This window comes from Pelmatolapia mariae, linkage group LG8 (genome assembly GCF_036321145.2).
Source record: "Pelmatolapia mariae isolate MD_Pm_ZW linkage group LG8, Pm_UMD_F_2, whole genome shotgun sequence".
In the NCBI taxonomy this organism is placed as follows: Eukaryota; Metazoa; Chordata; class Actinopteri; order Cichliformes; family Cichlidae; genus Pelmatolapia; species Pelmatolapia mariae.
In genome coordinates, this window is record NC_086234.1 from 5,301,240 (window position 1) to 5,313,802 (window position 12,563).

General features: G+C 41.2%; 1 protein-coding gene across 2 annotated transcripts; it reads left to right on the plus strand.

Moving 5' to 3' along the window:
* Window positions 1-415: 415 nt before the first annotated feature.
* Window positions 416-11,266, plus strand: tap2t (transporter associated with antigen processing, subunit type t, teleost specific). 2 transcript variants are annotated; one of them, XM_063481913.1, is made up of 13 exons: window positions 416-598; window positions 2,811-2,904; window positions 3,240-3,789; window positions 5,252-5,366; window positions 5,476-5,606; window positions 5,857-6,062; window positions 6,218-6,415; window positions 6,640-6,768; window positions 6,845-7,024; window positions 7,153-7,326; window positions 7,880-8,039; window positions 9,059-9,195; window positions 10,332-11,266. In XM_063481913.1, the coding sequence occupies exons 3-13, from the start codon at window positions 3,285-3,287 to the stop codon at window positions 10,527-10,529; spliced, it is 2,133 nt and encodes a 710-aa protein (XP_063337983.1). In that variant the 5' UTR covers window positions 416-598; window positions 2,811-2,904; window positions 3,240-3,284; the 3' UTR covers window positions 10,530-11,266. The 2 variants fall into 2 exon arrangements, with proteins under 2 accessions (XP_063337983.1, XP_063337984.1); XM_063481914.1 differs by lacking the exon at window positions 2,811-2,904.
* The last annotated feature ends 1,297 nt before the right edge of the window (window positions 11,267-12,563 follow it).

Here is a 12,563-nt window from a genome sequence, read left to right on the forward strand (position 1 = left end):
GGCAGGCAATATGGGAAGAAAATGACATCCAAGTGTCCCCTGTTATGCTGCAAGAATCATGTGTAATATTATTATTATACTTTTATGTATTATACTGTTTTTAGAAAAATGCAAAAATGGGAATTTTCACCAGTAAACATCAACTGTCATATGAAATATATAAAACCTAACTTTCATGTAAAAACATTTTTTTAAAAGAGTTTTTGCCAAAATTGGTGTTAGTGTCAGAAGAAGGGTGTAAATCTTTCCTACACAGACAATTAAACAAACTCCCGTGCCTTTATTGTGAAAGGGAGGAAGTCGTTTCCAGCAACATAAGCAACGACGCAAACTGCCGCCATCTTGTGGCCAATATGTGAAATGAGCCGTTTTCTTAGTGTAAAACTTTACACAGCTGTCGCACAAACTTTGATTCGTAGTACAAAAACGATAGTTGAACAGACATGAGGACAGAGTTTGATATTTTGTGTAATGTCGCTCTTTTTTTTAACGTCCTCTGAGCCGCGCAGGCGTCAGCTAAATGAAAGTGAAAGTAAAAGTGAAGCGGGTGCTGTAGACACTTAAGCTAGCTGTGCTCTGTGGAGGAGAAAGATATACGGTAGGTAATCTAAATTAATCCCGATTAACTCAATTTTAAATACATTTGAATGCGTCACAGGTGTATACACAGGTAAATGTGAAACGGCAGGGAGGAGAGCAGGTAACCTAAACGCCCTATTACTGAACGTACCACCTCAATTAAGTAAGCTACAATGAGAACCAGCAGCTGGAGATATGATTTATGCTCCAGAGTTGCATTAAATAGCTGCAAGGCTTTGTTAATATAACTATAACAGGTATTAGTGTTAACGTTTTGCTCATATTTTCCATAAGTGTGATGTAGACAGTTTGAAAAACAGCACCGTTTTATCCCCGGAGTCAGAAAATGTGTCTCTGTGGTACTTAGAGTAGATTAAATTAAAAATGCAGAACCTATTTTTTACTTTTTTGCATATTTTATTCAGTGATTAAGGATATATTTGCTGAGAGTGACCCTAAGACTGCGAGAGTGGGTGTAAATAAACAAAAACTGAAACCAAAAAACGACACAAAGTATAATAAATAGAGAGGAAATGTGGTTATTTTTAGCCTTTTATAGTTTGGTCCAGTTTGTTATTACACGGTTTCAGGTGAGGTTTTGGTCCAGATGTTTGAGGCTTGAGGATGACCTCGTGATCGTGAGCCAAATGCTTCACAAAGCGCTGTGTTTGTACTGTAATCTCTCCTCTGAAGTCGTGAAAAATTAGGCTCCTGACTAGTGTTATTACAGTATAAAATTTCATATTACTTTACCTTTTTATTCATTTTAAATTTTTAGTTTCAGTTTACGCTAGTTTCACTTTGTTGCCAGATTTGATCCTTCCATTTTGGAATAGGAAAGGTTTAGTTTCAGTTCAGTTTTACTTTTTATTTTTTCTGACATTTTCTATCGACATTTATTAATTATGTTCTTACAAAACCACTTAAATGAATGTTGGGCCACAGTAGCAAAAGGTCCTAAATTGACCAAAAGTAATTCAGGCACACACACACAGTCATACATACACACATTAAACTTGCACAAATTATGTACCAATGAAATAGAATATCTTAAAACAGAATTACATGGAGAGATGTGAATTTAAACGTACACCTATGAGATCTAGTTTCCAGCTTCTGTAAAGTTCATATGTGGTTCCCAGAGGTGGTTTCCTTTAACAGTGTGTGTCAGGCTTTCCGGATCGATACATGACCACTGATACGGAAACTTCATTTGCGGAGAATGGTTCCTTTTTTATTTAAATGTTTGTGATGAAGATTAACAGATTAGATATGTTCTCATCATCCACTTGTATCGAAGTAGCAGAGGAGGCAGTTGATAACTGGCAGGTTCTGACTACTAAAGACTGTAGAGGAGCTAGAAACACTAAATATCATGTAAACATCTCAGGCACATGAGCTAATTGCACCAAAACTTCCTGCTGCTTGTTGGAAATGTGATCACATTTACATTTTTAAATGCATAAAGTTCTCGTTTTCCAAATTCTAGTTATTATTTTTATTCCACTAACTAAAATGGTTTTTTTTTTTCACTACTAGTTGCAATTTTTTAGTTTGTTTTAGTTAACTGTAACAGCTTCAGTGCTGACAAATACACTTCATGCTACAATAGTTAATTAAAAAAATGTAAATAAGAAGATGAAACAAATCAAGCAAACACTAGAAACTAAATGAAACTGTCAGGGTTTCTGGGTCGTTGACCCAGTATTTTCAGTTCATGTTCACTGTTTATCTTCTGCCTGTTCCACTTCCTGCTTTATTGTGTTAGCCTTGGTCTGTGTGCATTATGTTCAGTCCTCTTCCCATTTATCATTAGTCCATTATGTTCAGCTGTTCACTCACCTGTCTCTAATCACTCATCATTCAGCCTGTGTATTTAAGTTCCTCAGTTCCAGCAGTCCATTGTCGTGTCATTGATGTGATGTTGTCTTGCCGTCATTCCTGTGCCAGTCATTCAGTCAGCCAGCCCTTCATCTCATGTTCGGTTTGTCCACTTTTTACAATAAACACGGCTTTCAGTTTGTCACTCCTCAACGAGTCCTGCATTTGAGTCCTCTTTTCCCTCGCTCCACACCACGACTCCTGACAGAAACTAAACTAAAGCAGATAGAAATTAATAAAGCAAATGTCTATTTAGTGTTTAAGTTTCTATTTTCATCTTCTTGTGGAAGGAAAAATGTTAAGGACCGTTTACACAGGGACCAATTAACTCATCATGCATTGTTTTGCAGATGATGGTTGGCCACTAGTGGACAGTCCGGGCTCCATCTAGTATTTACTACCAGGTCATATGCCAGTCAGTGGTTTCCTGTGCACACCTTGAAGGTAATGGCCATTTGCTTCCTGTATGAACGGTTTTTGGTTGAAGTAGAGAGAGAAAAAGAAGATACTCAAATCAACCAATCAGAACGGTGAAGTTCAAAAGAATCAGCTTCCCACTATGAGCTGCTCACACCTGCAATAGTTAGCTCTTAACCTTAACTCCTGTTCGCCCGATTCTCCCCCTCTGGCAGTTCCCATTGTCATTGAGATGATTGGGATTTAATAGTTAAATATTTTACAAAAAGACACACGTTTGGGAAATATAATTGTTTTCCTGATAAAGTAAATCTAGATTTTAAGACATCTTTTCTGAGTGACTGTAATACTTGCTGTTGTAGGATCCGATTGAGCCTCCTGCGTTTTCACCGCCCACCGAGGATAAAATGACGGACGTGGCAGCCTCAGGATTTTTCGTCCTTGTTTTCGATGCAGTTCTGGGTTCATCGCTGTGGACCGGGCTGCTGCTGCTCGACTGCTCCAGCTGTGGTGGACTGGAAGGCGTGTGGGCCTTTGGAGCTGTAAAATGGGTTTTCCTCCATGTTTTCACCTCTGTGCTGACTGATGGAAAGACCCAGCCTGTCCTCCGCAGGTTCGTGGCGCTCCTTTGCCTTTTTCCTCCCGTGTTTGAAAGTGGACGCTTCCTTAAAGCATCTCCATCTGAGCCTTACTCGGGCCCATCTCCCAACCTCAGCATGCTCCTCTTGGGCCCGATGGCCTCATCTCTGGCCTGTTTAATTTGGGAAAAGGGCCTCAGTGGGAATGGAAAAACAAAAAAGGACAGCGTCAAACTGGATACCAGTGGGCTGCTTATGAGGACACTAAAATATTTCAAACCAGACACTATCTACCTGATCGCAGCGTTCGGTTTCCTCATCTTAGGAGTCATCTGTAAGTATAAAACATTCCCATTTTATAGTGTGTTAGATAGAGCACATGTGTTTATTACAGTGTAAGACACATGGATCAGAAACATGCAGGCAGAAGTAGCCGTGTTAGGATCAGAAGGTGGAGGACAAGCTTGTTAGCAAGCACCCCATTTTTTTCTTATAGAGGAATTTTTGTTGCGTAAAAATCATCATCCTTGTGAATATGACAACAGCTGAAAGTAGCTTTTAATCACAAAGGTGATTAAAATGTCACGTTTCAAAACACCAAAATGGTGATTGTGAAAATCTCACAGCAGGACTTCACTAACCAGTGAGTGAAATGATTGTGTCTACATTCATCTTTTATACTGTTTATTGGTAATGCTAATGAGGGCAGCGTGGAATATTGCAAAGTAGGGAAAAGTGACAAAGATGGGAGTGCAAAGTGACCACAGCAGATAAAACAGGAAATTACTTGAAACAGAGAGTCAACAATCACAAGGATTTGTAAACAAAATTCAAGAATAAAAGCAACATTAGGAAAAAAGGCATGGATTCAAATTGTAAGACGTAATTCACTGCTTTGAATGACTAACTAAGATAATATAAATTGTCAACTGTAGTTATAAGTGACCGATTTTGGTTAAAAACCTCGTAAAAAATTTCTAAGAGACCGGACTTGCTGTTCTGTGTGCATCAGAGTGGAAACAGCAGCTGCGGAGGTTTGTTTATAGGTTAGGAGGCCTTGAATGTATGTATTTGTCTTCTTCTTCCTGGAATCCAAATCCTGTTAGACCTGAAAGGTCCTGCATGTTACTTCATTCAGAGAAGTAAACAAAACTTCTCTTTTACTCTGTTTAAGGTTTTTTTCTAATCAGCTGGAAGAGAAGGGACCTTTGAGTCTACAAATCCTCTCTATAACACAGTATATAAGTAAAAATTAGACTGTGAGAGCAGATTTTCTCCTATCATTGCTCGCTGATAGAGTAAAACCATCAATTCCTGCTGCTGAGTCTGTCTGCTGGGATGGCAGAATTAGCCACGTTGGAATATTTGTTCCAAAGACCAGCACAGATTTGAACCATTCGTTTATGTCCACAAAAGGGCAAATCAATACGAGAGACGAGTTATGTCAACATTAGTGTGTTTTATAAGGTCCATGTGCAGGGCAAGATGATTTCACCATGACAGCACTTTTTGTGCCTGCAGCATGTCCTGGCACCTGTACACTGACTCCACCTGCTCATCCAAGATTAGTCACTTCTGCTAAGAAACCCCTACAAAGAGGGGGCTGGCTTAAAAATGCACAGTCCGTCTATGATCAACACTCATAACATAGTCAGTAACAAATGTGATTTCCACCACACACTACATGTCCTTAAATACTCACCATGGTTTAATACTGATTTTGAAATATGTTTTTAATAAGTTTGCTGACTGTGTCCCTGTTTACCTTTATCCCTGTCATTCATCTTTCCTCACAGGTGATACGTTTATCCCGTTGTATCAGGGGAAAGTCATTGATATGCTGAGTGGTAAAGTACTTGAAGCGGGCTTCGGTTATGCGCTCGGAGAGCTGGTTCTCATTTCTCTCGGAAGGTGATGAACCAAAACTGTTCCCATCATTTCTTTGTCTCTCAGATATTTGTAGGAAGAACATTTATTTACTTGGCATCTCTCTGATTTTTTTGTCTTTCCATCTTAACAGCGCGCTCTTCTCTGGCATGAGAGGTGGTATATTTATGTGCACCTTGGCCAGACTGAACAAGAGGCTGAAGCATTTGCTGTTTCACACCCTCCTGAAGCAGGAAGTGCAGTTCTTTGATGATAACAACCCCGGTGAGAGGAGCACGACATGTCTATTGAGATATTTAGGGACTGCATGAATTTGCAGGGTCAACAAAGCCAAAGGTTCCCCTAATGAAAATATTAACACTGATTTAACCCTCCGTAAATGGAGCGTCATCATAAAATGCAATTAGCCCGACAAACTAGTGTCTAAAAAGCCTCATAATCTAAAGCAAACATTGAAGCTGTGCAGATTTAAGCTGTTACTGAACTCTGTCCTTTTCTCTGTTTCACCATCCAGGCCGTCTTTCCTCCCGCCTGCACTCTGACGTGGACAGGATGGGCCGCACGGTAGCGCTGAATGCTAACGCCGTGGTTCGCAGCACAGTAAAAACCTTCCTCATGTTGGTAGTGATGTTACGCCTGTCCTGGGAGCTCACTGTGCTCACCTGCATAGAGATGCCACTCTTAGCTGTAGTGCAAAACAAATACAGCACCTTGTATAAGGTAGGTGTAAAAGGAAGAAAAAACAGCCAGACTTTTCTTTATCTTTTTTTGATGAGAGGAAGAAAAATGTTTGTTTGCAGCTGGAAAGAATCAAGGATACTAAAAGTGGGAGTCATGAAGACTTTATTTGTTGATCCTGATTTGTTGTCTGGCAGGAGCTGAAAGAGCAGATTCAGGACTGCCAAGCTCAGAATGCAGACCTGGCTTCCCAGACGGTCAGCGGGATTCAAACCGTCCGCAGCTTCAAGGCCGAGAAAGACGAAATCAAGAGATATCAGGAGGCTCTGGAGCAGATGCGCGTAGTCAAGAGACGTTCAGGAATCTACAGTTCAGTCTTTCTCCTAGTGCGGCGGGTAAGGCGAAAGTCATGTTACAAGCAAGGGAACATGTTTTATTTTCAACTCTAACTGCATATGTGCTAATATTTAAGCACCAAAAAGAAACTGTACCCTGGTTTCCCAAAGCATTTTAGTATTTCCCCAGTATTTGATATGTGCTGACATGATAATGGTTCCTGTTTTGTTCGTTTTTTAGCTCCTTCGCAAGTAACTCTCCTCTCCAAACTCTCTTTATTTAGCTGGTGTCTCTGGGGATAAAGATACTGATGCTGTTACAGGCCCGCACCCTCATCTTGTCCGGAAAGCTCAGCATCGGCAGTCTTGTGTCCTTCTTCTTGTATCAGAAGCCCATGTCAGTCAATTTAAAGGTAAGCCGAATCATTCTGGGTATTTATTAACATGTAGTGCCTGTTTTTGATACTCAGTGGGTTATTTATGTCGCAGGAGATTTTGTACTGCTATGGTGAAACGGTGGCCACAGTTGGAGTCATTTCCAAAGTGTTCAGCTACCTGGACAGGACACCCAAGTGTAAGGAGGAGGGAGATTTAGCTCCCGACAATCTAAAGGGAAGAATTGTTTTCCAAAACGTCACCTTCAAATATCAAGAGAAACCTGCCCTGAAGGTAACAGTTTCCTAGTGTTACAGTGATGGTTGTGTTCGTCCTACAATGTCACTGTTGGAATGGTGTTAATCATTAATTTGTGAGAGTTGGACAGATTTATAAATGCTGCACTGACGTCTTCTCTCCAGTCGGTCTCGATGGAGCTGCAGCCAGGGAAGATGACGGCGTTGGTGGGTCCCTCCGGCAGTGGAAAGACCACCTGTGTCAGCCTCCTGAAGAGACTGTATGAGCCCCAGGAGGGTGAGATCCTGCTGGATGGAAAGCCGCTCCACCTTTACAAACACAAATATTTCCATCAAAAGGTACAGCCATATAGATATACAGCCGGTTTAAATCATTGCACTAAATCAAATAATGTAGGGATGCTCCTGGTACATATGACCTCAGTCTTTAATGTGTCTTTAATTGATGCAAACATGTAATCGTATGTTAGATATAGATGCAGTTAATGTTTAAAATAGTGGGTCTAATCTAACATCAGCTTCAAGTCACAGACCTCAGTTACTCAAATGAATGACACAAAGAGGCCGTCAGAGGGTTTCTGTAAAGGCTTTTCTTGCTTGGAAAGCTGTCGTGTCTAGTCCTGTCCTCGGCTCAAACGCTTTTCAGAGTTTTGAGGCTGGAAGATTTTTGTTTGACTGGAGCAGCTGGACCAGTTCTGGGGGCGGGGGTGTAAGTGTATTTGATTTACTAGTAGTTCTAGATCTTAAAATAGCACGTGGACAGTGAACCTCCTTCTTTCCACATGTACCCCAACAAAACTTTGACTCTCAGGTTTTGTTCTTGTGAGACGCGTCAGCTTATTTGCTTTAATTGTTTAAATAGTGAAACCACATTAATCCTTTCTTCGTGCAGGTAACCCTGGTTTCCCAGAATCCCGTGCTGTTCTCTGGCTCCCTGAGATACAACATTGAATATGGCCTGCAGGATTGCGGCATCGAGAAGGTGAAAGAAACTGCAAATAATGTCAACGCACACGACTTCATCTCTGAAATGGAGAACGAGTACGACACAGGTACAGAGCCATCTGTGGTATTGTGCCTCACCTCAATCACACAGGACTAGAGACCACTTGGCAACTGCCTGCCAACCACTGGTTACAGTGGAAAAATGAGCATTACCTGACCAGTTCCGAGTTGTTGCTAAAACTTCAGTTACACAGGGCTAAAGAGCGGTCAGTGAGCCCCTGGCAACAGCTGGCACTGTGAACCTCGAGGAGGTTGCTTGCCTTTTCTATATGACATAATTGTCTGTTGCTCCTTTTGAAATGTGTCATTAATACACAACTTTTATTTTGAAGACAAATGTCCTCAGTTTCCAGGAATGTGGAGTAGAGCAGAAAAGTAATAACAGCAGCTTTTAAAGAGATAAAATTAACATTGAGACGAACTGGTTCAGCTTATTGGTCCACAGCAGTCCCAGTTTATCATGCGACCCCTTGGGAAAACGAAATCCCACCCCTGAAAGACCAGCACGCTTCTGCATTTCAACTTTGCCCACAGCGGTGAAAATAATCACTGAAATTTGAAGAGTGTTATTAACGAGTACATACCTACAACATGGAAAAATTCTGATTCATGTTGTTTACTTTTGCTTGATTGCCTTTCTTTACATTACTTCTCTATCTACTCATACTGCATATTGCAGTGAGATATTTCTCTTATAAGCCCCTTGTGTGTGTTTTTTCTTTTCATTACATCAGGAAATAAAAATATATGATAGCTACAGAGGTGATCTAACAAGGAGAAAATGCTCAAGTCAGTTAACAAAATCATCAAGTACAGAGGCACATGTGTAAAATAGATCATGATGAGCTGCAGATAGGTTTATGAAGGTTAATATTAACGTTTTCTGACAGATGTGAAGTAAGGAAAGTCAGATTTTACAGTTGTAAAATATCCAGCTGGAAGCTGGTAGCCAGGTAAACCACGAGCTATGTTTCAGTAATGATTAACTGTAAAGTTGTGATGGAAAAACCTGAAGCAGGTGCATGTTTTCCACTGTAACCCTGGTCTGTGTTGTTTATCCTCTCAGATGTAGGAGAAGGTGGGGGTCGTCTTGCAGGAGGACAGAAGCAGTGCATCGCCGTGATCAGAGCTCTGGTTCGAGACCCGCAGGTCATCATTCTGGATGAAGCAACCAGTAAACTGGATGTCGAGGCGCAGCATTCAGTATGTATATAAAAATAAAGCTCAGAAACTTCCATACGACCCTCAGCTTTCCTCATGGTGACCAAACAAGGAAATCCTGCATGTAAGAAGCGTGAATGGGTTTTCTCTGTGTGTGGGTGTGAGTCAAGCAGCTGCTCTTACACATCTGTCTGGTGGTGGTGGCGATGAGAAAGTTTGGGCAGTGGGCCAATAACACAAAAAGAAAAAGCAAACCTCTCCTGATTTAGATTTGGCTGGTCTCCTGCTCCTCTCAGGCGAGTCTGGACCGCTTCCATCATGATTTTTAGATCTCTTTGATGAAGTGCGCCTGCACTTGTACCTCTAGTATGTGTCAAAATGGAGATCCTTCAAAGTTATTTTGTTTTGGAAGTGGACAAAGTCATGGGGTTGCAAATCCATTAATCCACACAGTGGCCCACACCTGATGTGAGTATGTTCCCCCCAGATGACTCAGGACAGTCTCACCCTGGTCTCTGGTTTGGAAACTCGTCAGCTCGCGTCCTTCACTCCAGAGTCGTATCAGTTGGTGTTTGGTCTGTAGGTGTGAGGTCTGTTAAGAAATGACAGAGCTCATAGTGCACGTGATCAAAATAGGAGTTACAGGAAGTGATCTAAACATAAACTCAGAGCTGTGCTCAAAGCATCTCTCCTGACCTGCAGGAGAAGATGAGCGAGCCACATTTAAAATAAGGCAGGTTTCTAATTTTATGAGCCTGTTGCTGGAACTTGAATGAACAGAGCTCTGGCTGTGAGTGCAGAAGCCCCACCCATCTGTTTATGAGTGGCAGCCAATCAGATGAAGGGGCTAAAATTGTAACTATAAATTAGAATAGAAATAACACAGAAGCTTAAAGCAGCAACATCCCCAGTCTTGACATGGAAAACAATAGCCCAAAGATATCTCTGCACACCTGAATGAGAGGAGGGCGAAGGGAAAACTAACGCTTTTTGTAATTTTTAGGGTTTTATGAGTTTATTATTATTGTAAAGTAGATTTTTTTAAGACTAACCAGTTAATCCAGAAACTATTTAGCTGATAAACTGATAATAAACACAACCACTACCTGCAGCCGAAGAGGGGAAGAGGTCCACAAAAGAATTGTGTTTGTGAAGTGGCCTCATATTTCTGTGTTCAGGTGCTGAAGGAGATTTTTGCTCGTGGCCGGACGGTGCTGGTCGTGGCTCATCAGCTGAAGACTGTGGAGCAGGCTGATCACATCATCTTCTTGGAGAACGGCGAGGTCGTAGAGGAGGGGACGCACAGTGAGCTGATGGCCAAAAAAGGGCGCTACTATCGTCTGAAGGAGGAGCTGTTCTCTCAGGACAGCCAATGACCTGCTCGTGCTTTCATCGCACAAATACTTTCGTTTCTAGACAAAGAAGAAGTGATGTTGTTTACCTGTTTATATCATGAGAAATGAACTGTTCATCATCAGAAAACTGCAGACGGCAGAAGTGTTACTGCGATGTTTGGTCGGTCAGAGGAGCTCAAATCGTCCATCCTCGTTTATTTATCTGGGAGGAAACGTTTGAAGTGGAGAGAATATTATAATCATGACCTTTAGCTACCATGAGTAACTACATTTCGAGAGTATAGTTCATATATGTAATTTATTGGCAGTATTAGAGGAAAAAATGTGGGGTTTCCTGCCAGTAAACAATGTAAATAAAGATAGAAATTACTCCACATGGCAGCAGAACGGTCATGAAATAAAGTGACTCAGAGTTAGAGGTCGTCCTCTAAAATGAAGTGTTTTCTGATTCTGTTGTCTCTTTATTTGCTTTAAAATGATGGAGGGCTTCAGTGTTGGTGTGCTCTGAATGTCAAGGACTGTTTTTCTCGCTGCTCCATGTGTTAAAGCTTTGCTGTGAATCACGTGTGTTAAACTCCTTAAAGAAGCCCTCGCTCTAACAGAAGCTCCTGTTAAGGTGAGACTTTGTCACTGACATTCGTCACTCCTCCTGTCAGTTATCATCACCTGTGGTTTCCACCATGAATCATGGTGTCTTTTCCTGAAACTCCAGAAATATTATTTTTAGAGGATTTTGTTCACTGATGTACTTTTTTAAACTACACTTATTAAAATTGCTTTTGAAGAAAAATTGATGGAAATGTTTGAGTCCTGATCCGGTCCAGTTTTTTACACCGGTCATTTTTCCTCTTTATTAAGACTTCATCATTGGAGGTCAGCTTCATTTAATGTTGAAACCTGATGTATACTGAAGGGTAACTTGGAGAACGTGTTTTTATGTAAAGCAAAAACTGGATTTTGTTCCTTATGAGCTCCACAGTGCAGAGGAGACACAAATCCCTGGGACTGTTATGGCAGGAGTCTACTTAAATGTTAATATCTCCTAGTGCTGCTGCCTCTTCTATCCATGGATGATCACTTACAAGGTGATTTTTACCTGCAAACTTTTACTGGAAGATGGAAAGAAAACAAAGCTGGAGAGACCAAATGAGTGCAATAAGATACCAAAAAACCTGGCTGAACAGAAAGAGGTTCAAACGCTGAAAAACAAGTATAAAATAAACAGATTAATTTAAAAACAACAACAACAAGTGTTTTCATCCAAATTCCCTCCAGGCCTATGAAAGGATATTTCCCCATTAAGATGACTTGCAAATATTTTTCTATTCTTGTGCAGATAAGCCTATTTTGGCTTCACTTCCCCATGTTCTTGGCAGGTGTTACGACCCGGCTCGAGGCCGCAACATAAAAAAAGGAGACGAATAGCAGAGTGTAGGTAGGAAGAGGTTTTATCTTATAATGGATAGGAGGTTGGCTGAAATGGCTGGTACCACCCAGGCAAAGACAAGTGAGCTCCCTGGGAGCTTGCCTCAGGTATGCTTTTTATCCACACCTGACTAGGTGTGGCCAATTAGCACCAGCTGAAAACATTGAGGAGATTAGGGGATGCAGAGGGACGTAACACCTCCTCCCTCAAAAGGGTTCCTCTAGGACCCCTAAACAAATTAAAAGCCCCTCTGAAGCCTTGATCCCTCAAAAATAAGCCCTCAAAAAGCATACACTTGAGTACTTTAATACCAGGTCTCCTAACACAACTAAATACTGACATTTCATTAGTTAGCATCTTTAAGCATGGATGCCCCGTCATGAGGATCTGAAGTTGCCACACTGAACACACACAAAGTAACATGTGACCAACACAAAGGAGTACAACAGTCACAAACCCAAAATGATTACCTGACCTGCTACAACACAAAACCAAAAGTAGCAGCAAATAATCCCAACTAAGTGATCTGTTGTCTCCACCACACAAACAGTCACATACAAGTGGCCCTATACCACAACAAGTTACTTTAATCCAAAAAGTTCAGTAAAGCAAGCACACTAGTGACCAAC

What these genes read in the sequence shown, in the direction of transcription:
- tap2t (XM_063481913.1), top strand. Translation starts at nt 3,285, where the DNA reads ATGACGGACGTGGCAGCCTCAGGATTTTTCGTCCTTGTTTTCGATGCA. An exon ending in GTTCTCATTTCTCTCGGAAG is followed by an intron (nt 5,367 to 5,475) that starts GTGATGAACCAA and finishes CCATCTTAACAG; the next exon opens with CGCGCTCTTCTCTGGCATGA. An exon ending in CCATGTCAGTCAATTTAAAG is followed by an intron (nt 6,769 to 6,844) that starts GTAAGCCGAATC and finishes TTTATGTCGCAG; the next exon opens with GAGATTTTGTACTGCTATGG.